Raw genomic sequence first — 23,533 nt, 5'->3', positions numbered from 1 at the left:
CTGATTTATTGTATTTTAGCCATAGTATAGTGTATGTGTCTCGGGCTTGGTGCTGATCCTTACACTGTCAATCCCCCTTCCTTATTCCGTCCCAGTATAAAACCCGTCAGTAAGACCAACCTCTGCACACACACAGGTGTGAATGGGAAGGTCAGTGGCACCAGCCCCACCAGCAAGGACCCCTCTATTCACAGCAGCCCTGGTTCAGGAGACAGGTCCTTCCCTGAGCAATTCACCAGCCTGAGCCAGAGCCACGGGGTTACCACAGGTTTGTCTGTGCTAGTGCATGGGGACCATGAGCAAAAGCCAGGGTGCCGGGCAGCACAGTCCTCCAGGCACCCCACCAAGGGGCACCGTCCCTGGGTGGGCTCGAACCACCAACCTTTCGGTTAACAGCCGAATGCGCTGCCCTGCTGCGCCACAGAGACCCCACCTGGGGCTGTCCCCGGGCACCACTGGCATCAGGACAGTCCCCAGTGCTGCTGGAGTGGGAACGTCCCTGAGGCCAGGCACGTCCCCAGCCCCAGGGAAGGGGGTGCTGCCCTTCACCCACCACCAGGTGCTGGTGGTCAGAGCGGAGCAGGGGGAGGACTGGTGACCAGGTGAGGGGCTGTGGGCAGCTCCCTGCCCAGGATCACCTCTACCTGCTCCCATGGCCCCTCCACTGCACACCCCGGGGAGGGAGGGCAATTGGAGCTGTGGGCACCTCACCTGGGGAGGACATTTCCCTCAGCGTGTTCACTCCTGCTGTTGGTGTCAGGGACAGACGTGCTGCACACAGGAGTGCTGCACAGGGTGGCAGAGGAGACTCGGGGAAGGGATTTGTTCCTCTCCATAGACCTTCCCTGGGAGGGCCAGAGCGTGGGAGCAACGCCTGCAGCGAGTCTTCTCCTGCCCCCATCGACTGCAGAGATGTTGGAGGGGCAGTGTCCCATGGTGCAGCCCTGGTCCAGGACTAGTCCCCGCTGAGAGGCAATCTCCACTTCCCCCATCCCAGCCTGTGGCCCAGTAAGAGGGTTTGAATGCAGTTTTCTGCTGAGGATCTCAGAGCAGCAGGGGAGAACAGGGCTGTGCTTGTCAAGGGCATATCCTGGGACGAGTGTATGTCCCACCCTTCAGCAGGTTGTAAGGGGATGTAGCTCAGTGGAAGAGCGCCTGCTTCGCATGCAGGAGGTCCTGGGTTCGATCCCCAGCATCTCCAGGGGTGTTTTATGTCCTGACTCTCCATCCCCTTGGTCCTCTCCAGAAAGTGTAGGCTTACGGTAGTAGCAAGCCAGCACCTTGGAAAACCTGCTCAGCTGAAATGACATCCCTGGGCAAGGGGAGAGGGAGTTAAAACTGATGCTGTTGGGACATGGATTTTTGTGTCACTAACTATTGCAACAAGCTGAGCGGCCAGCAGTAGGCAAACAGGCAGGAGCTGAGAGGTCATCCAGTGCATCAAAATGCCCTCTCAGGAGAGGGCTACATCCCCTTTCCTTTCACAGCAGCTGATTGGCCAGCAGTAGGTGGGCAGCCATGTGAGGTCATCAAGGGTACAGCAAAGCCCATGAGGAAGACATAAGAGCCTGGAGGGAGGAAGGAGGGAGAAGCAGGTAACATGACAGCACTGGCCTAGTGATTGTGAGATCACCTCTATGACTGCAGCTGATTGGGCACTGTGAGGTCCTCAGGGGCAGGAGAAAGCCCCCAGGAGAGAGGGCAGAGGCAGAGTCAGGCAAGGCTGGCCTGGCTGGGAGCTTGTTTGTGAGGTCACTTTTATTGCAGCAATCTGATTGGGTGGCAGGCAGGCAGGTGCTGTGAGGTCATGAGGCAGATGAGAAAACCTTCCCCATGGAGAAGAGAGCTTAGGGGAAGGGGAGAGGGAGAGGTGAGTGAGAGGGATGTGTCTAGGGCGTTGATTGTGAGGTCAATTCCTTACATCAGCCGGACTGGCCATTAGCATGTAGGTCAGCAGGAAGGCATTGTGAGGTCATCAAGAGCATCAGAAAACTGCCACCAGCAGAAAGGAGAGCTAAGGGGGAGGCAGGTAAAGGGGGGAAACAATGGGATGATGATGCAAACATCTTTTGCACTGTGGCAAGATCTTTGGAACTGAAGTTGTAACTGTGATACAAAGATGACATTCCCATTTGTTTAATACAGTCCTTTATCAATAGAAATGGATCATGCATGCTCTGGAGTGGTCACATAGGACCATAGGCCAGCTGGATAATAAGGATTTACTGGAACAACCCCATTCAGGGACTCTCACCTGCTCCACCTGAAGATGCTGTTGCAAGGACACCTGTGGCAGAGACTACCCTCAAAAGCCAGAGAGCAGCCAACTCTCCTGTTTATGGGATTTGGATTCCCCACATGAGCATTCCCTAAGCAAAAGTTCCCAATGGATTAGATTTTTTTTATATCTATATCTATACATATATATATGTGTATATAAACACTCTGTCCATGAATGTCTGTGAAGCAAACAGATCATTTGGATGCATCATGTTCTGGTTATGGACCTAGGCGCTCACGCTGTGCCCCTCAGCTCCCGCTATGGGCTCTGTGTGGAGCTTTAGAGCCAGCACGCTGTTTCCTACAGCCAAGGTGAGAGATCTGGCTGCGAGTCTGGTCCTGGTGCTGGCAAAAGTCTCCTGAGGATGCCAAAGACATCATCCTGGAGAGGGAGCAGGGGTATGTCTTCATTCTGTCACTCTTGGCCCATCTCTGGCCCGTGTCCATGTGTGTCTGTGTGGTGACGTTTTTGCAGCTGAGCAGAGGGGTCCCAGCCCTCAGGGAGAGGAGGGGTCCCAGCCCTCAGGGAGAGCGTGTCCTTTGGGTGAGGGCTGAGCCTGGCCCCACATCTCCCCATAGGGTAGGAGAGGGGCAGTGCCAGCCCTGGGGCTTGCTGAGCAGGTGGTCACCCCATGGCGGAGGGGCCATGGGATTGATCAGAGCAGGCACTGCTCTTCTGCACCCTGGCTGTTGGAAGCCCGCGTGAGAAAAGCATTCACAGAGCGAGACCCCACGGAGGTGGGTAACGCACATGGACACTGCAAACACAACCCTTGTTCCTGCCGGGGCTCAGGCTCCAGCCCCGCATCTCCCACAGGGAGAGATGGGCCAGGGCTAGGGAGGGAGGGGGCTGTCTCAGGGCAGGGGGCTGCCAGCAGGGAGGCTCCAGGTCGCGGGGCTGGAGGTGGTGTCTAAGGCCTGGCTGCCCCCAGAGCCTTCAAGGTCACCTTAGCCCTGCCCCACTGCTTCAGAGATTTGCTGGTGACACCATTGTTGTCACCATCAGCAGCACTGGTGCTTTTCCCTCATGCCTACATTGGGGATCCAGTGCCCTCCCATAATCACTTCCCACTTCTGCACACATGGCCCAGCCCTCCTGCAAGGTCCCCAGCACCAGTGCTCCATCCTGGATAGGAGCAGGGATGTCCACAGCTCTGGGACGTGCTGCTGCCCGTGGAGGGTCAGCGCAGGGCCTGGCACTGGAGGAGCTCCCAGTGGGGCACGGGGAAACGCTGCTGCGGGAGAGGGTGCTGGTGACAGCCACGGGCTCCCTCCTCTCCTCGAGGGCAGTAGCCTGCTGTTTGCAGTGCTGCCGAGCCCTGGCTGTTCCTGGCGGGGAGCCTGGCTTTGCCCTGTCCTGGCTGGAGGAAGAAGGGGGCTCACACAGCCCTCACTGCTGGGCTGTGGCTTGGCTGCTGGGGGAGAGGAGAGCTGCCCCTCTCCTGGGAACCAGAGCTGAAACCCTCCTGCAGAGCAGTCAGCGCTGGGCAGAACTGGGACTGGTGGAGTTACCCTTTGCCTTCTCGAGAGAGGCACCAGACCCTGGGCAGACAGGTCTGATTTTGTCTGGTGGCCTGACAGTGCCGGCTGCAGGGGAAGAGGTGAGCTGTGCTCAGGCAGCTGGGCAGGGAGAGCTGGCGGCAGCTGCACGGCCCCATGCTTGCCTGGTGCTGGGAAGGCTGAAACCAGTAACTGAGTGGAGGATGGGTGCATAAGTAGTGGGAGGAGGGGATGATGAAGGAAAGAAAAAAATGCAAAGGAAAAAATAGGGTACATAAATAATTTCAATGTAGGAAAAGAAAATTAAAGCAGGAAAAAATGCTACTCTCAAAAACTGCCAGTTTAGTCACAGAATCTCAACATTTTTTACATATAGATATTAACATAGACCCTATAGATCCAGACACAGAGGCATTTGGTGACTCTTCCCCATTGCAGGAGATCTCTCTGAGTAGAGCAGGTGTCAGCTCAGTGCGGGAAAGGAAATGAGCCAGGACAAAGGTCGAGTGTGTTTTTGTGTGCTCGGCCTTGGCCCCACTGCCCATCAGTGTGTGGTATGGGGAACCCCTCAGGAAGGGCCAGCGGGATGTGGAGATCGGAGACCTGCCCCCATCTGGAGGAGGGAGGGCAGTTTGGGTGCCAGATGCTGCACAACCACCGAACCCTCCTCCCCACTTGGCTCCTGTGTGAGAGGGTCTCACCTGTGGGCAGTGGGGCTCAGCCCATTAAAATCCCGGCCTAGGAACAGGGATCCTGTCTCAGCGCCCATCGGCACCAGCTTTAGGGATGGACATGAAATGTTTTCTGCCATTGAAATACGCCCTTATGAGCAGCCTCGGGGATGGGCCCGTCCCGAGGCTGGGGGCTGATCCATGACTTTGGGCTGGAGCCCGTGTGTTGGGGTGATCCCTTCTCCAGTCCCCTGCCCTCTTCCTCTTCTGCCTCCTGCCCTGCTGAAGGAAACGTCCCTTCCCACCGCTGCCTGCTCCTGTCCCCTGCGCCCTGCACACAGATATTCCCCTGCACAGACCCAACCTGGCACCCCAGACCAGGCAGCTCCTTCTCCTGCCCCTGCAGCCCAGCAGCAGGAGGGCAGAGGGGTGGGGGTGGATGGGAGCAGGAGGGGGGTCCCAGAGCGGCCCAGGGCCCTGGTGCCGCCTGCCGGGAAGGAGCCATCTCTGGGCTGTGCCAGGAGTGCTTGGGGATCCATGAGGGCCGCGGGAACCAGGAGCAGCCCCTGGAAACAGGAGTCCCTGCAGAGCCAGAGGAGGGGAAATCCCAGCCCCGGGTACCCAAACAAGCTGCTCTGTGCTGGGGTGCTGGGGCAGCGGGAAGCAGAGCTGCCTCCCAACCGCTGTGGGGAGGGGATCCCTGGGCAATGAGCCCTCTGGGGCTGGCTGGGGTGTTCAGGGCCCTGCTGTCACCTCCAGGCTCACTCCTGTGGGGCGGCAGAGCAGGGCTAACCCTGTCACTGCAGCTCTGTGGTGGCCACCATGCCTTGGGACAGGGAGGCCCAGGCAGAACCCCTGGGAAAAGAGCAAGCGGGGGCACTCCCGGGGTGAGGAGACTGGACCTCCCTGCCCAGAGGGGCATTACGGGACCCTGCATTACAGAACCCTGCGGAGAGACCCACTTTGGCTGGAAACTCTTGTGTGTGGGTTGCAGGATGGAAATGTCTCTGCCAGCAGGAATATCCTCCAGCTGGGCTGCTCACTATTCCCACCCTCCAGGGACCATGGGCACTTGCAGGCACACAGCCTGTCTCAGAGCCTGCTGCTCCCAAGACGTGCCCCTTCCCTGCTGCAGTTTCTTGGTGCTTTGCTCTCCCTGATCAGCCTCAAGGAGACACCCCAACACGTGGGGAGGGAAGCACCAGCTCTGGATCAAACTCCCAAATGGTTTTAATAAGAACAAATACCAATGCATGGCGTAAAAGTAGAGACATGAAAATAGAAAAAAATGCTCTAATAGAAAAAATTTTGACACCAGTGGGAGAAGGGAGACTGGTGTCTGGCACTCAGGGCTCTCCCAGCTGCACAGACCTCTCTTCCATCCCAGGAGCTCCCAACCGCATGGCAGAGGTGGGCTCCCCTGGCCCCAGGCTCAGGGACCTTTTGGCACCAGGGTCCAGTCTCACAGCCTTGGTGTCCTCATGGGGATGTGCCAGAGACGCCTCTTCAGCATCATCGTACCCCGTGTCCATGGGGGGCAGGGATAGGGCAGCTCTCTCGGCTCCGGGGGCCCTGTCACTTTCGCGGGAGTGCAGGCTCTCCCCTGGAAGCAGCAAGGTCGGTGTGTTGCAGTTGGCCCCGTGCGTGTGCCCCTCCTGGGCTGTAAATCCCCTTCCTCCCCCTCCTCTCACTTCCCCGGGATTTTCAGCCTGTTATCTCCCCCCAGTTTCCCCACTAGGAAAACTCCTGGGGCAGGTTCCCTCCCCATCCCGACAGGTCGAGCTCTCAGAGTGCAGCGACTCTTCGGACTCCACGGACGGCACCCCAGGCCCCAGCCCCACTGTGTTTCCCCCTCACCTCTCTGGGCCTCCCCAGGTCCAACTCCCTCCTCCGCTTCCCTAGGTGCTTCCCAATCTCCCTGCCCAGGAACAAGATCCTCCCCAGGGTCAGAGACTTCCCTGGCATCATCATAGCCGTCTGCTGGGTCACCTCTGGGCAGAACAGGGACATCTGAAAGGAGAGGGGAGCAGGTGGCAATGAGAAGAGCCCTCCCGCAGAGCAGAGGAAGCAAGGGCGTGCAGGAACGAGGAGGGGCTGAGCTGCTGGTGTTGGTGGGGTCACAGGAGATCCAGCATCCTGCCCACCTCCCCTGGGGTCGCAGGAGCGTGTGTGTGACAGCAGGGACCCCTCTCGCCCAGCTGCAGGGTCGGCAGTGCCAGGCTCTGCACCAGAGCTGGCTGTGGAGACTCCCTGTGTGCTTGGGGAGATGCCGGTGCCTTGCAGCTCGGCTCCTTGGGGCGAGCTTGGGGCCTGCTGGAGGCAGGGACAGGTCAAGCCCAGGAAGTCCCCCTGTGACCCCATAGGGCACAGGGCTGCAGGCACCCAGCTCAGATGGGCACGTCTGACCCTCGCCCGCTCTGTACGGCTCTGGAGACGCTCCCGAGGGCGATTCCTCCCCACCCCGATGGTGACATTCAGTGACACTGCTGCTGGTCACACAGCTACAGGGAGGAGAGACCGACCTCTCCTCTGTCTCCCCCTCCATTACCTGGTGCTGACCCAGGACCATCCTCCTCCTCACTGTCTCTAGGCTCGGGTTGCAGCTTGGTCAGGGACCTCTCTGAAGAGGAGCCTGGCAAGAGGAGCAGCAGGTGTTATCGGAGTGAGCCCTGATGACCCTGCTCATGGCCAGTGCTGCTGGGGATGGGCACCCACACAGCAGGGACTGCACGGGGAGGAGGGCTCAGGGACTCCTCCTGCTCCCATGGGACAACCTCATCTCAAAGGGCCTTTCCAAGCTGCCTGGGGACAGCCCCCTCCCTCACCCACCAGGCACAACCTCGGGGTGCAGTGGGGCAGGCAGGGAGGCGCTGTGCCCTGGGCTGGGACAGGCAGAGCTGGTGGGGAGGCAGCTCCTCTCCTGAGCCCAGCACTGCGCTGCTCTCCCCTCAGACCCCCATGGCCCAGCGCTGCGGGGATCGCTGGCCTGGGGGCTGCCAAGGTCCTGCCCTGGGTCAAGGCCAGGGGAAAGGGCCCTGCAGACGTGCTCCCTCCCACGAGGGACCCACACTGACCTGAGTGACTGAACCGCGCCTCCTTCTCCCACGCCCAGCTGTAGTCGATCTCCTGGTACACGGCCTCAGAGAAGGGCTCCAGAGACCTCCTGGAGCCTGAGACAGAGGCAGGGTTGGCACAGGGACATGGGGACAGGAGATCAGACCCCGACGCGGTCACCCAGCCCTTCCCCCTGGGCTAGCCCAGGACTGACCTCACAGCCCAACCCCACTGCTCTGTCTAGGCAGCACAGCCACGTCCCCAATGACAACAGCATCCCTGGGGAGATGGCCTGGGGCAATGTCACCCTCATGCTATCTCTTCAGAGACAGCCCCATGCCCCTTTTGGCCCAGGGTCTGGTCCCTGGTCTGACCCTGGAGCAACTCCTAAGTCTCCTCTCCCCAGGGAGCTCCCCTCTCTCTGCCAGATGGGCCCATAGCATGGCCCCTGCCCCACCACGGGTGGGCAAGGCTGGATGGAGGGAGCAGCCCAAGGACTGGACAACCACACCGAGAGATCCCCCTGCCCTGCGCTCCTCCCGGCACCACTCCTGCCCCACAGCCTCCCCTCCAGCGCCGCCCAGAGCATGGACAGCAGCATCCTCAGATGTCTTTTGCTGCTCCCATCTCCCCCAGCCCCTTGCTGCAATCTATCTCCTCACTCATCACCATCTCCTCCCAGGTTTGGGCTCTCTCCTCTCCTGGTTGCTGGTGTCCCACAGCCAGACAGTGAAGGGACAGGGAATAGGACAGGAGGCAGCACCCCTACCCCAGCTCTGTTTGTGCCCCTCATGGACAACCTACAGCACCCGTGGGGCTGCCAAGAGGCATCGTCCACCCTGCGACCAATGAGGAAGGACCCACCTCTGCGCTGAGCCCTGGCACTTTGCACTTGCCCCACCAGGAGGGCCAGGAGCAGGCAGAGCAGGGCCCCCAGGATGATGCAGATGACAACAGGCACCGAGACTCTCCCGCTCTCCCTCGCACGGACCTGGGTAGCATCTGCATGGGCAAGGACATGGACGAGGCAGCCTCTGGCCTGGGGGAGGTAGGGGCCCAGGGACACCCCACTCCTGACCCTCCCACACATGGCAGCATGGGGAAGGGGCACAGGGGTGGGTCAGGGGCAACTCCACACTGCCGGGTGAATCACAGCCCTCCCCAAAGCCACCCACTCCCACCCCAGAGCCTCTTCTCTGTGGCTTCGCACCCCAGCACAGAGCCCCTTCCCTCTGGCTGCAGGTCACAGCCTGGCCCTCGGGAGATCAACCCCCAGGGAACAGGGGAGATTACCTGCTCGGAGGGGTGATGTTGTCATCATCCTGGGTGCTGCTGCAGAGCAGAGAGAGAGAGAGAGAGAGAGAGAGAGAGGAAGAAAGATGCATTTGTGTGTGTGTGTGTGTGTGTGTGTGTGTGTGTCTGTGTCTGTGTCTGTGTCTGTGTCTGTGTCTGTGTGTGTGTCTGTCTGCAGGTGTTCCCTACAAGTCCCATCTGAACTGTCCTTCTCTGGGTCCCCGTGAGAGGCCCAGGGCCCTCTACTCTGGGCCATGGGGACAACAGCACCAGCAGCCCAGGGGATGTGCCTGGGGGACGGGATGCAGGAGTCCCATGGCCAGAGGCCTGACGACACCTGGCCCCACAACAGCTGCTCCCACAACAGCTGCTCCCCACCTGGCACCAGACACCTGACCTCCCCAGGGACATCCTTCCTCTGACGAGCTCTGGGGCCTTGTGAGGACCCAATTGGGAAACATGTCCCAAAATGAGGGATGAAGTGCTGCCACTCACCAGAGCAATTCACAGAAGCATCTTCCTTGTGCTGGCAGGCATCGCTGTCCCCAGGCCAGGCACAGCAGTCCCAGAGAGATAGCTCTGTCCCTCTGCACTCCACCTGCTTCAGCCAGATGGGACCCATCCCCTCCCCAAACACAGCCTCCCCCACGACAGACATGGCAGGGCCACAGCCCAACTGCCTGCATGCAACCTCGGCGTCCTTCGTGCCCCAGGAGTCGTCGCATACTGTCCCCCAGGAGCCACGGTGCCAAACCTCCACTCTGCCCGAGCACCGGTCCTCTCCTCCCACGGCACGAATCTTCTCCATCTCTGGAAAAGGTAGAAACCCCCACATCACTGGGGCAGCTGGGAGAGCCTGGCCAGGGAAGAAGGACACACAGAGGAGCAGTACCTGTGCAGCTCGTAGAGTTGGGGCACTTGGCCACTGGGGCTGAGGAGGTTTCTGGTTGTCTCCCTGCAGAAGGAAATACTGTGCTGAAGGGGCTGCTTCACGGGGGTCATGCAGGTGGGAGCAGGACTGACCTGTGCGTGAACCTCCCACTGCCTCCTTGGTCATGGACACAGCTGAAACTCCCAGTAATGCAGTGTATAACAGCGCTGCGTTCCAGGGCTACCCTTGACTGTTCACCCTCCAAGGGCTAATGACTAGCAATGGAGCAGATGGATGTTCCCAGAGTGGAGGCTTGTCTGAGCTCCGGTGCCAGCAGTACCCTTGCCGGGGCCTGTTTCCTACAGAACCCTCAGCCACCAGGACTGGTTGCACTCTCTCCCTTCCCATTCCCTCAGCAAACCACAGCCATGAGTGGGATGCTCTGCATGGACTTCCCAAGCTAATAGGTGGTTGTCTGGGCCCTCTCTACGGGCAACAGAGAGCAACAGGCACCTCCGGAAGTGTCCAAGGTAAGGTGGAAGAGGCATCACCTGGAGGTGCCTCTGCCTCTGCCTCTCCTTGGGCTATGCAGGGAGCTCAGGACAGCTATTGCTGATGGATGTGTGTCACTCTGAGAGCTGATGTTGTGTTTGTGTCACTGACAGCAGAACGGCCTGAAACGCAAAGTAAAAGCCACTCCAAGCTCTTTCTCTGCGTTGCACCTTGCTGAACAGGGAGCAAGACCTGGTGTGAGCCTTTGTGCTCAGGTAGCTCCAGCCTTACCATTGCAGGTGATGTGGGTCTCTTCTCGTTGGTCATCGCATGACTGTGGGTTCCAGGGAGCAGAGGGGCACTGCCAAAAGGAGCTGTTTGTCTTCCCACACTCAACATGATCCAGCCACGTGGGGCCAGACACCCTGCCACTTGGAACATTTATTTCAATGAACCCTCCATCTCCACAGCCCAGCTCTTTGCACACCAGGGACACGGTGTCAGGAGTCATCGAGTTGGAACAAACACTGCCCCATGTCCCGTTGTAGAAAACCTGCAGGCGCCCAGAGCAGCCATCGCTGTTCTCCAACCTCAGGGCCATGAACTCTGGAAGGAAAGGCACAAAGTTGGAGGGAACAAGCTGGTCCGGGGGTGAGGAGAGAGAAACCTAAAGCACCCCTGACAATGCCCCAGGTTATTCTGCAGCATCCATGGGCAGGAAGGGTTACTCCAAGAAGCAGGGACCCTTCTGGCTACCTCAGGGCTCAGAGAGGCAGAGGGCACTGCTGGCAAGTCACCCTTTCACCCAGGGAGCAGAGAGAAATCCCTGAGGTGCAGCAGTGCCCTCCCCTCTAACCCTTGCGGACGGCTGGGCTCTCCCTATAACCCTCACGAGGTCCAATGGGGACAGTGCACAGGTGTCCCCAGGACGGGGGCAGGAAGGGGGCTCGGGGCAGCCAGGGACAATCTCGGCCATGCCCTGCTCTCCCCTCATCCCTACCTCCCCGGGCACCAGGCTCCCATCACCACTCCCAGCACAGACCTGAGCAGACGACTCCTGCGTCCTCTTTGTGCCTGCAGTTGTGCTGCCCCCAGCCCCCATGAGGGCAGACCCAGAGAGCAGCTTCACCCCCGGAGCAGTTCACGTCGTCCAGCCAGATCTGCCCAGAGCCTCCCCCGAAATGAGCAGAGCCGGTCGCCTGCACAGCCACCCCACAGCCCAGCTGACGGCAAACGACGGTGGCGTCGGACAGGTCCCAGGAGTCATCGCAGATGGTCCCCCAGGTGCCCTGGTAGTAGATCTCCACTCTTCCAGCACAGCGCCCCGTCCCATTCACCAGCCGGACCCGCCGGCTCCCTGCAGCCAGGAGAAACCCCATTCGTCAGGCCTTGCGGCACGGGGCAGTGCAGTGCTTCGGGAACTGTCAGAGCGACTCACCCGAGCAAACCACCCCCACGTCCTCAGCAATTCCTGCTAGCGCTGCCTCAGGCAGCGAGGTGTTGCAGAGGGTCAGGCGAGTCTCCTTCCCTGCACACTGGACCCTTCTCAGACCCACAGGGCCCCTCCCTCGCTCCGGCTTTGGTGGGTTGTAGGCCTGCTCTGCCTCTCCGCACTGGAGCTGCCGGCACACCACGCTGGCATCGTTCATGTCCCACTGGTCATCCAGGACTCTGCTCCACGTCCCATGCAGGGGCATCTCCACTCGCCCATCACACCGGCTCCCTCCATCCATCAGCCGCAGGGAGCCAGAGGGCCCTGCCCAGAGAGAGAGGGGGAATGCCCTGGACTCTCTGTGACACCGAGGAGCCCTGCACCCTGCCATGTGTCTCCCATTCCTGATGCCTTTGGACACCCTGGAGCTCACCCATCCGTATCCAGCTCACAGTGAGGAGCTCAAGGATGGCAGTTTTCCAAGGGATTTGTTGTCTTTTTTCACTCTAATCATGCACAGGATGAACATGAGCCTTGCTCCGTCTCCACGCTGGGACTGGCCCCTGCTGTGACACCCAGGGGAGAGCCCACACATCTCTGCCCCTCTGCATCCTCTTATGGATCGGGGACTGGGAGCTGGTGTCCTCAGCCGGAAGCAGGAGGAGGGGGTCTTTCTGACAAAACAGCATGAGTTTGGAACGCATACTGACAAGAAGCGAGGGCACATCCCAGCCCTGCTGTGCAGCTCAGCCTCAGGCACTGCTCCTGCCAGATGCACCCAGGGCAGCCCCTGCGGGCAGTGGGATCGTGGTCTGCAGCACTCTCTGCAGGTCTAGGATGGGGCTGTTTGCTAGAAGGAGGGAACTGTGTCCTGCAGCCTCATCCTGTGCCTGTGCTGCAGGAGGAGAGTAGAGGAGCCCAGGCCTCATGCTCGCCCCCGGTACTTGAACTATCTGCCCTGGGGAGGCAGAGATGCCTCCTCTGTGCTCACTCCTCCTTTCTCACCAGGTAAAATGGTCTGCCTGCTGGCAAAGCCCTTTGAACCCCTCCACTGGAAGCCAGGGCTTCTCCAGGAAAAAATTTAGTTTGTCATTGCTTTGGGTTGCTGTGTCACACACAAGGGGCAGGTTTAGTTAATCCTGCATTTTCCCTGAACTCACCTGAGCAAACAACACCAGCATCATTGTCATGTGAGCATGGGAAGGCCCCCAGGGCAGTCACAGGGCACTGTCCCAAATGGGATTTGGTCCCGTCACAGTGGAAGGTGTCTCTCCAGACAGGGCCAGTTCCTCTCCCAAAATGCCCTCCTCCAGGAACGGACTCAGCAAACCCACAATTGAGCTGATGACAGAGAACGTGCGCATCGGAGATGTCCCAGCGAGAGTCACAGAGGGTTCCCCAGGTCCCCAGCACCTGGATCTCCACCCGCCCCGAACACGCCGTGCTGCCATTCACCAGCCTGAATCCTGGGGAAAGAGGAGAAAAAGTGAGGAGGGCTTTGTGCTCTTGCACCCTCAGGTGTTCAAGGAGACACCAAAGGGATAGCAGCCCTTTCTCCTCCTTCCACACCATTTTAAGATTGCAGGCAACGACTCCACCCCTCCTGGACTCACACCACGCTGAGCACAGTCACTTCCCTCCTCCCCTATCCCACAGTGCATGGCTCACGGGAGGCATTTCACACCTCCTCCCTGAATGCTCACGTGTGCAGGTGACACCAGCATCATTCGCATGGGTGCAGGTCTGGTTGCTGAGGGACATCCTGGGGCAGGAGGAGAGGAGGGATTCATTCCCCACACACTGCAGCTCTTTGTCCCAGATGGGACCGACCCCCTCTCCAAAGGGAGCTGCTCCAGGGACGGACAGGGCTGTGCCACACTGCAGCTCCCTGCAGATAACGTTGGCAGCTTTGAGATCAAAGTGTGAGTCACAGACTGTTCTCCACTGGTCTCCATCTCTGATCTCCACACGTCCTGAGCAGGGGCTGTCTCCTCCAACCAGCTGGACAAATCCTGGAAAAACCCACCGATGACAGGGAGTTCACAGAGGCTTCTGGCAGTTATATACCTGCATCCCACATGATTCCCAAGGCAGACACATCCAAAATGCTCCACAAACATCCCAGCAGCAGCTGTCAGTAGGTGTTGATGACACAAACCCCTCAGGGCCCCTTGCACCTCCTCTCACCCCCACACAGCACCCAGGACTAGTGACTATCCCAGACCCCACAGCCACAGGTGCTGCTCAAGGAAATGCTGCTGCCCCAGACGCCCAGCCCTGCCTGGCACAGGCCCTGGGCACTGCAGCGCCTGGTCCAGGAAAATGGGCCCAGGTGTTCATGGCTGCTGCAGCCTGCTCAGCCCTCAGCCTCTGGGGAGCTCAGGGCCAGGCTAGGAATTTGTCTTGGAGCAGCCCAAAATGCAACCTGTTCCCGGGGGTGTCCTGGAGTGTTGGGGTGTCTGTGCAGGGAGACATGTCCCAGGCACAGAAATGGTGCAGCTGTAACCAGGTCTATGTCTGGGCCAGCTGCCCCCTCTGACACGAGCCCGGGGAGGGGTGTCCCCAGGCAGGGCCACAGCGCGCTGCCTGGGGTGCATATGTCACAGGCCAGCAACCAGGCAGAGGAGCAGGGGACCTGTGTACAGCCCTGGGCCGACACCGGTGCACACTGCAAAAGCAGGAGCAGATGAGTGTCAGTGCATGCAGGCAAAGCCCTGTGGCATTGGGCAGTGTGGGGAGCTGGGGGCCAGCAGGAGTGGCTGGACAGTGGGTCAGCACCGCCTGGACTGGTTGCATTCCCCACGGGGCTGTGATAGCCCTGGGGACCCTGCAAGGCTGGCCTGAGCATGCGGTGACATGGGAGGGAGCAGCCGACAGCCCTGCAGCCACCAAGCCCTGAGCCCGCACGGGACCAGTCCTCGTGGGGCAGCCCTGGGCATGGGGTGCGAGGTGCTGCATTCCACCCTGCTCCTCTGCCCCAGGCCCTGCTCTTCTCCCCTCTGAAAAGCCCTTTGGTTCAACCGAGGGACTTGCATTGGTGAGGGGAATGACCCAAGTGACCCTGGCCATCTCCTGTCATTCCCTGGCTGTGGGGTGCCGAGCAAGTCATACCTGGTGATTGGGGCATGGGCACCCCCAGCACTGCCAGCCAGGTCCTGGCAGAACGGGAAGAGATTGATGGAGACCAAGAGAGGCCCCCTCGCACAGGGATGGGGGATTCATCTCCCAGCTTGAAGCACCGCCTGAGGGTGGGCTGAGCCCCCCAGGACCTTCACGAGGTCTGTGCAGCACTGCAGTGGGATCACCCGGGGCTTTCCCCAAGGACATCAGCAGCAACAGTCCCAGCTTGGCAGCCAGAATAGCCATGTCAGGGCCTCCTCTGGTGCCCATGCATTTCTCCTTCAGGGCACAGCCTGGTTAGTCCCCTGATCCCAGGCCCAACCCCAAAAGTGAGGCAATGTCTGACTCCTTACCTGAACAAATCACTCCAGCGTCCCAAGCATGAATGCAGTTATGTTCACCCCAACCGGCATGACTACACTCGGACAGGGCAGTCTCGGTGCCTTGACAGTCAAGACGTCTCAGCCAAATTGGGCCAGATCCTGGCCCAAAATATCCATACCTAGGGGCTTGGAGAGCAGATCCACAGCCCAGCTGCTTACAAACTACAGCAGCATCTTTCATGTCCCAGCCATCGGCACACACTGTCCCCCACTGGCCCTCGTGTTTCACCTCCACTCTCCCAGCACAGCGCCTGCCTCCAGCCTCCAGCCTCACCTCCGCAGCACCTTCAAACACAGACACGGGTCCTGTTAGGAGAGTACCCAGCCCCAGCACTGTGGCTGTGCAGGGTCCCCTGCCTGGGCTTGAGTCCCAGGCACCAGGGTGTGAGCCCTCTCCCCTCTGGGCTGTCCTGGGCCAATGTGGTTTTCTACTGAGAAACGCTCAGACATTGTATCAGGCTCTTTGAATATTATTGTCACTTTCTTTTTTCACATTACTGTATTATGTTCCTCTTCCATGTGATGCTGCCTTATCCTCTCAGGAGCACCTTTCATTCAATATATTTACCTTCTCAACAGGCACATGGTTTGGATACTGACTGTGAGGACACTGCTGCCTGAGTGCCTGATAGGTCAGCAGCAGGCACATGGGTGGGACATGTGCTTTTGAGGTCATTCCTGCTGGAGAAACTGAGAGGCCAGCAACAGGGACGTGGCTTGAATGCCATCAGGTCAGTGCTCCCTGAATACCTCATAGGCCAGCAACAGACACAGGGCTTGGATCTTGATTCTGAGATCACTTCTGCCAGAGCCCTTGATCGGCCAGCAGAATGCACATGGCATGGAAGGTGATTGAAAGGCCACAGTTCCCTGTGATTTGGAGGTCACTGCTGCCTGAGTACCTGATAGGCCAGGAGCAGGCACTTGGCTTGCAGGTTGATTGAGGCCACTTAGGCCTGAGTATCTCATAGGCAAGGAGCAACCACAGGGCTTGGCTGCTGACTGCGAGATCACTTCTTCCTGAGTACCTGATAGGCCAGTAGAAGGCACATGGCTTGGATCTTGAGTCTCAGGTCTCTGCTGCCTTAGCATGGTGCATCAGGGACACAGACGGGACCGGACTAGACATGGCAGCAGGCAGGGCCCCCAAAGGCCTGGAAACACAGCAAGGCCAACTCTCCATCCCTTGAAGTTGCTTTTATTCCCCCAAAGGCTTTGAAAGTGGGCTTTCTCAGAACATTCCTTTTCAGCCCTGGTCATGTTCAGTTCCAACCTCAGAGAATCAGATGAAGTGGTCCCAAGGGGCTTCACTTGGCCACATCTTTCCTCTCTCTTGTGCCTCTTCTGCTGCCAAAAAGAGGCCTCTCTAGACATTTTTCTCATGCCTTTCTTTGGGGGTGACATTACCTCTGTCTCCTCCAAGAGCCTTTACACCCATTCTCCAATCAGAACGTAGCAGATTGGACAGAGAAGCAGAGATGTCGAACATGTTACAGTCCCAAAGGTGATATTAAAGCAGGTGTACACATAAGAACAGGGACCCAGTGCAGACCTCGTAGGAAAACCTAACAAGCTCCCTGCTGTTGAACAGGGCAATTTCTACAGCACAAAGGCCCTGGAAAGCAGAGATTACTAATGCCACTGCTCACACCAGCTCTGGATTCATTTAGTGGCCTATAAAAGTCTTGCTGGCTCCCTGGCAGGCTTAACAGGATGTACAAAGTCACACTCAATGTCCATGTTTGCCAGAGTATAACATCTTCATTTTAAATGTGCTAGTACTAAATAATGATGATGGAGTGGAATAAATTCATGTGCATGCTGCTGGCCTATGAGCTGCTCTGACAGAAGTGACCTCACAGCCAACATCCAAGTCTTTTGTCTCAGAACTGACCTCCCAAGTGCTTACCCCCACCATATACCTTCTGCTGACCTCTAGGCTTCAGGGACAGAAGTTTCCTTAAAAGAATATCCCCTGCCATGAACATGCTGCCGGCCTACCAGCTTCTCCCACAGAAGGGACCTCACAGTGACATTTACATTTACATGTGCCTGTTGCAGGCCTATAGGCTGCTGGGACAGGAGTGACCAAAAAGTCAATTCCCAGCCATGTGCTTTTGCTGCTGGCCCATCAGAGACTTGGAAAGAGGTGACCTCACAGTTACCTTCACAACAATGTGCCTGTCCCTGGCCTATGAGCCTCTGAGACAGCAGTTACCGCACTATAACTTCCCTTGCCAATGAGACATGCTGACCTATCAGCTGCTCAGGCAGAAGTGATCTCCAGAGCACATATCCCAGCCATGTACTTGCCGCTGCCCTACCAACTGCTCAGCTAGAATTGACTCACATTCACATTTCCAGCCATGTGTCTGCTGTGATCCAACCAGTTCAGCACTCGGCAGTGACCTCACAACCAACAGCCAAGCCTTGTTCCTGCAGCTGGCCTATCAGCTACCCTGGCAGAAGTCACCTCATCATCAATAGCCGAGCCATGTGTCTCCTGCTGGCCTGTCAGCTACTGGCAAAGAACTGATTGGACAAAGGTGATTTTCTGGCATAGCTCTTGTAGACAGCCACGACCTCACTACCCACATCCCGGCCATGCAGCTAGTGCCCCCTGCAGCTGCCCCTGCCCTCCCCCAAGGCTGAGCCAGCTCCTGAACGGCCTCCCTGGTTCACCTTGTGGCATCACACAGTGCAGCAAAACACCCATTTTGTACAGTTACTACCCCAAAAGAAGATCAGCATCTGCTCTGTATTACCTACCCCTAGTCTGTGACACTTAGGAACTGGAGAACAGCCTGCAAGTAATTCTCGGCACCATTTTCTAGTGGCAGGATTGCACGGGAGCTGCGCTCATGAAGCTGCAGACAGTGGGGCCTCACGTCCCAGGCAGAGGGAGAAGCCTTCCCACAGCTCAGCAGTCTGGTTCCTTCCCCAGGGCTGAGCAAACCCGGCAAATCATCAAGGGCAACAAGCATTCTCCTGTTCTGCGGTCTGACCTTCGGGAGCTCCTGGAGGAAAGCAGCCCGGCCGCCAGCACCGCTGCCCCCGCCCCAGCGCCAGGGCACCCGCCGGCGTTTCAACGCCCGCGCAGCCCCCCAGACCCGCTCGCACCCGCTCTCTCCCGCTCTCTCCCCTCCCGCTTTTCTCCCGCTCCTCTCTCACACCCGCTCGCCCAGGGACCCGTCGCGGGTCGGGGCTCGACCCTCCTCTCCCCGGGGGTGGCTGCAGAGCAGCGCAGCGCCCTGCCCCGGGCGGAGGCCTGGCTGCGGAGGAAGCCACCCGGCCGGGCTGTCGGCGCCGAGGGGCCTCGCTCCCGACGCTGCTGCCTGAGGGGCTGTTTGCGCCCTGCCCCGAGCGACCGTCCCGGCTCTGCGCTGCCCTGCTCGCTCGCGCCTCCGCTCTCCTCTCCCCTTCCTCTCTCCCTCTTCTCGTTCACGTCTCTCTTTCACACCTTTTCTTTCCCTCCCTCCCCCTCGCTCCCTCTTTCTCTCCTCTCTCCTCTCTCCCCCTGCTCCTCTCCCTGAGGATGCACCCATGCTGGTCTCTGATTGGCTGATAGAGCCGTCACTCCAAGGGATCTCCGCCCTCCTCCTCTTGCTGGCCAATGGGAGGCCCGCACTGGGGGCGATGCCATGGCAACGTCCTGACCTCGTGACCCAGCGGCTGCTTTCCCCTCCGCGATGGCGCCATCTTGGTGGCCGCTGGCGGGGTGAGATGCTCCTTCAGCGCTGATCAGCTGCCGTCCCGGGCGGACGCGAGTGGAAATGCGGCTCGTGCCCGGGTCGAGTTCGGACACTGAAGACGGGACCGCAGCCCCGCTGAAGGAGCCCTGGCGTTTCTCCGTTCCTGTCTGTGCCTCGGTGCTCGAGGCAGCCCGCGCGGGCGCTGTCTCCTCGGAGCCCGGCAGCGCGGGAGAGCCGAGCGGTGGCCTGTCTGACACGTACAACCACGGGAGACCCGCCTGCAGTTTACACCGCAGGAGAGACCAACGCCTCTCCCTGTCGGACGAGTGCTGTTAGCTCCAAGTGATTTATTACTATCGTGCTGAGCAGTTTAAGTACTGTTACAATTTACCATAATTTCTTTCTCCTATTTTACTACCATCTTAAGAATTTCTCTTTTTCTAATACAAAAGGTGGCTTTTTCACTGCACTCAGTGGGAGGGAAAATGAACCTACATGCAGTGTGTGATTGGAAAGTCTCAAACACTTGTTCTGAAATGTCTCTATCAAAGGTGAACATTTGAACAACTTCTTTTAGCTTTGAAGAACCTGGCTCAGTGTCAATTTGACTTTGTCATTATGCACATTCTCTATTGAGATGTCCTACTGCTTGTAGGCATTGTTTCAAACCTTTCTAATTCACCTGAAATACCTTCTTCCAGAGAGTGTCACAGTCTGAGAGAACTGTTTTTTTCCCTCTCTATTTACAAGAGACAAGTTGATAGGTATGACCATACTAGAGGTATCCTCTGAGCAGGGAAGACTTATCTTCTTCCTCAGAAAATGTGAAATAACAGTGAGAAGGTGGTGTATGCACCTTGTGCTGCATTCTCTGATTTGCTTTTTTGTGATTGTTGAATGGATGCTCTGTTTACAAGCAGCTGCTCCAGGACTTGGTCGTTCAGTCTAAAACCTATCAAAAATAACAGCTGGGGTTGCAAGATGCAAAAAGACTGCCTGACGCCTCTGTCGCATAGGTGCAGCCAGCTGTTAATCTGTTGTGATTTTGCTCCTCGGTTACTAAATCTTATTGTCCATCGTGCACTGAAGAATGATGTTTGCCTGGGGCGTGAGGTTAGACTACAGGCTGAAAGGGGCTGTGAAGCTTCCTGTGCTTGTCCCAGTGACTCAGCTTTGGATTCATCTCATCACCTCCCAAAGAATCTCCCGGGTCCTGTGGTTTAGTCACCTGTCACAGGACAATGTGTCCTAGAATCGTTATCATAAATGGACTTAAGCTCCCTTGTGACCGTCTCCCTTCATTGCGAGCCAATTCCAGAATTTCCTTGTCATGTATTTGAGGCCTTCTCAAAGCCAAACTGCTTTTAGGGATGGCAAATCTACGTGTATTAGTGCCTGTGACAGCATTGCCTCTGAGCGCAACTGGTTCCCTGTCCGTAGAGCTACTTCTGTTATCTAGACTACCCATGTTTCCTCTATCTTTGCTTTACTCCATTACATTAAATTCTCCTAGTGTCCTTTTGAATGATAGGGACTTCGTTTTTGGATCACATTCTTAAGCTGCTGTTGTTGCTTTTTGTTTTAATTTCAGTTCTCTTTTTTTTTTTCTTCAAGAGAGATCAGAATTATCCACAATATTTTATATGATCTCCCTCAAGTGCCACTGTGAATACTTGTGTCTGCTGGGTAAGTATTGCTTTTTTCATGATTCTGCTGGTGCATTATTAGCCTGTGACTAGCTGACACACTCAATTTTGTATCTGAATAAGAAATTCACGGTGACTTCCACATTTGCTAAACCCTGGTTTAGAGCAGAAATTCTTGTGCTTAATGCTGGGTGCCACAATGATGTTCCTGTTCTCTCCTCCTGGGTGCTCCCTGTGGGTACCACTGCCCTGCCCTTTGAGAACTCTAGGGTAAAAAGGAAAGATAGATTCATATAATTCAGGAATCTCTGTGGTTGTCCTCCTTTTTACTTTGTTAATCACTTTTTTTTTTTTTTTTTTTTTTGGTTAACATGTCCTGGGCCATGAATAAACATGTTAACAGGGAGGCAAAGTAGGCCATGACCTCAATTGAAAAGTACAGGTTTTCTTGCATTAAAATATGCATCCATTTTCTCATCTCTATTAGATTAAAAGAGATAAGCCTACAGTAGAATGTCTCGAGTCTCTAGTAGGTAAACCTAGATGGTTGTATTCCAATGGTCCTTCCTTGCTTTCTGCATGGCAGACCTGTGAGCTAATCTTTTGTGTATCTGCAGCTCCTCGATAAAGTTACTATGTTGCAGAGCCTGAACAAAGTTACCCTGTAGGCGTCAAGTGTGCACACATTAGCTCTTCTGCATGTTTGTCTCTGATCTTGCTTGTCTTTTCATTAGGAAAACCTTGATATGTACTCCTGAGGAGGAAAGAACAAGACTTGATGATGAAATTGCTGACAATGAAGATGGCAGTGTAGGTTAGTTCTGGCTTTCAATTTTCTTTACTGTGTTCTGGCCAAAAGCTTTGCCTTCAACAGTGGAAATGAGCTGAACTACTGGACATTTGTCATCTATTCACATTTGTGTATAGCCTTAGAACTTACAGGCCATAGTCATGGATGGACTCCAGGGCCCTGCTAGTAAGCTCAGGAAAGAGAATCAGAAAAAAAAAAAAAAAAAATCAGTCCTTTCCCCAAATGCTTACAACTAGCAGAAGAGAAGGGCAACAAATGCAGGTGGGAATACAAGGCAATGGGGAGTCTTATTCTGAATGATAAGCACTGCTCTCACTGCAGCAGTAGCCTGATATTTTTCATGGGTTTTGAGCATCCCAGCAAGAATTTTCAGGAGGTAATAGGAATATGATGCATCTGGAAAGCTCCTCCCAAGTGTGAAGACAGTAGGGGAGAAGGGAACATGCTTCTGCATTTTTGCGTTGAGCAGGCAGAGAGTGGGAGCTGCTGTCAGGGCTGGCTTGGAAGTCAGAGCTGTCCTCTGGGTACTTAGTGGGAAGCAATATAGGAAGGAGGAGAAGTCGTGCAAGCCCTTAGCAACTTTGGTCTTGCTATGACAGAAGAAACTTGAAGGGTTTCAGGAGAACGCTCTTTGTGTTTCAGGCAGTAAGTTCAGCATATGATCTCTGTAGCAACTTTCAGAATGGAGCTGAGTGGGGCAAGGCTATATTTCAGGACAGAAAAGCATGCTGCAGTAGTTTAGGTGATCAGGCCTTGCTTAGGAGATGTAATTATGCAATACCTCATGAAAGCAGGCTCTCACAAAAGTTTTGCAGCCTGTGCCAGACTTGAACAGTGGAAATGAAAAGCTACAAAAAGATACAAGCCAAATGCCCATGAAAGCAGTATTAATTATCCCTGGGGTAATCTTTGCAGAATCCCAGAGTGGAAGGAGACTCTACAACCTCTCTGGGCAACCTGTTCCCGTGCTCTGTCACCCTCACAGCCAAGTTTTTCCTCATGTTCAGATGGAACTTCTTGTGTTTCAGTTTGCACCTATTGCCTCTTGTCCTATTGCTGGGCACCACAGAGAAGAGTCTGGCCCCATCCTCTTGACACCCTCCCTCCAGATACTTGTACACATTGATGAGATCACCTCTCAGCCTTCTCTTCTCCAGGCTGAACAGGCCCAGCTCTCTCAGCCTTTCTTCAGAGGAGAGATACTCCAGTCCCTTCATCATCTTCATAGCCCTCCGCTGGACTCTCTGCAGTAGTGCCATGTCTCTCTTGTCCTGGGGAGCCCAGAACTGGACACAGTCCTCCAGGTGTGGCCTCCCCAGGGCTGAGGAGAGGGGCAGGATCATCTCCCTCAACCTGCTGGCAACACTCTTCCTAATGCAGCCCAGGATGCCATTGGCCTTCTTGGCCACAAGGGCACATTGCTGACTCATGGTTAGCTTGTTGTCCGCCAGGACTCCCAAGACCTTCTCCACAGAGCATTCCTCCCTAGGTGCAGGACCCTGCCCTTGCCTTTGTTGAACTTCAGGAGGTTCCCCTCTGCCCATTTCTTCAGCCTGTTGAGGTCCTTCTGAATGGCAGCACAGCCCTCTGGGGTATCAGCCACTCCTCCCAGTTTAGTGTTGTTGCTCGTTTTGAAGCAGACTCTCTAAGCGTACAAACAAAGTCGTGTTTAGGGAGTAGACATTGCTTTATTTTGTGCAGGGTGCTCAGTGGATAATTCCACAAATCAGGCACACCTCATTACTACACAGCCGACACTTCATACAGTTTGAGCTACAGTTATCAGTACAATTTACAACTACATTAAGTTATCCTCATTTCCATTGGTTCCTGCTAGGTCTCGTCTTCTTTTAAAGTTACAGTATCCTTCTTTTCTACTACGCATGCTCCATGGGGAAGGGGCTCTGGTTGTTAGGGGGGAGCTTCCCTGTTCATGGGTGGGTTCTTTACTATGCTGATTAGGATAGTTCACCTGTAGTCCAGGCAGTTCTCTTCAGTTTATCACCTGTCCTTGTTCTCTTCAAGCTCATGTGGATACTTATCTGGCTGACTTATGGTGTCATCCTGCTGCTTTCTTCAAGGCCTTGTTTTGTTAACTCTCTGTGAAAGACTGAGTAATGAGCTTCTTCCTGGAGCTGTGGGTGCCCAGCCAAGCATTATGTACAATAATTACACCTAGTTACATCCTCAGGTCTTTCAAATGGCATTTCTCACACAGATACCTCAATATGATCAGCAAACTTGCTGCAGGTGCACTCTGTGCCTTCATCGAGGTCATTATTGAATAG

The 23,533-nt window shown here is 56.3% G+C and overlaps 1 protein-coding gene and 2 non-coding genes across 5 annotated transcripts; 1 reads left to right on the top strand and 2 right to left on the bottom strand.

Annotated features, from left to right (window-relative positions):
• Positions 1-354: 354 nt before the first annotated feature.
• On the bottom strand, positions 355-428 carry TRNAN-GUU (transfer RNA asparagine (anticodon GUU)). Its single transcript has one exon. It is a non-coding gene; the product is annotated as a tRNA-Asn (tRNA).
• A 701-nt stretch (positions 429-1,129) lies between these two features.
• Positions 1,130-1,201, top strand: TRNAA-CGC (transfer RNA alanine (anticodon CGC)). The gene has a single exon. It is a non-coding gene; the product is annotated as a tRNA-Ala (tRNA).
• A 4,366-nt stretch (positions 1,202-5,567) lies between these two features.
• Positions 5,568-15,370, bottom strand: LOC138063557 (antigen WC1.1-like). 3 transcript variants are annotated; one of them, XM_068923184.1, is made up of 14 exons: positions 15,067-15,370; positions 13,297-13,605; positions 12,754-13,059; positions 11,600-11,917; positions 11,204-11,518; positions 10,453-10,767; positions 9,691-9,753; positions 9,294-9,608; positions 8,799-8,834; positions 8,370-8,507; positions 7,526-7,621; positions 7,000-7,083; positions 6,309-6,461; positions 5,572-6,054 (listed from the first exon to the last, which is right to left on the bottom strand). In XM_068923184.1, the coding sequence occupies exons 1-14, from the start codon at positions 15,275-15,277 to the stop codon at positions 5,798-5,800; spliced, it is 2,916 nt and encodes a 971-aa protein (XP_068779285.1). In that variant the 5' UTR covers positions 15,278-15,370; the 3' UTR covers positions 5,572-5,797. The 3 variants fall into 3 exon arrangements, with proteins under 3 accessions (XP_068779286.1, XP_068779285.1, XP_068779284.1); XM_068923183.1 differs by having other exon boundaries at positions 5,573-6,054; positions 8,799-8,837; XM_068923185.1 differs by lacking the exon at positions 7,000-7,083 and having other exon boundaries at positions 5,568-6,054; positions 8,799-8,837.
• Between the last annotated feature and the right edge of the window lie 8,163 nt (positions 15,371-23,533).

Source organism: Struthio camelus, chromosome 32, assembly GCF_040807025.1.
Source record: "Struthio camelus isolate bStrCam1 chromosome 32, bStrCam1.hap1, whole genome shotgun sequence".
Classification (NCBI taxonomy): Eukaryota; Metazoa; Chordata; class Aves; order Struthioniformes; family Struthionidae; genus Struthio; species Struthio camelus.
This window is presented reverse-complemented; position numbering and strand designations above follow the sequence as displayed.

Excerpts from the sequence above, each read along its gene's own strand:
- LOC138063557 (XM_068923183.1), bottom strand. The coding sequence starts at position 15,277 with ATGAAAGATGCTGCTGTAGTTTGTAAGCAGCTGGGCTGTGGATCTGCT. Across the intron at positions 13,060-13,296 it reads TGCTGGTGTCACCTGCACAC|GATTCAGGCTGGTGAATGGC; the intron begins GTGAGCATTCAG and ends CTCTTTCCCCAG. Across the intron at positions 6,055-6,308 it reads ACCTGGGGAGGCCCAGAGAG|GGGAGAGCCTGCACTCCCGC; the intron begins GTGAGGGGGAAA and ends TGCTGCTTCCAG.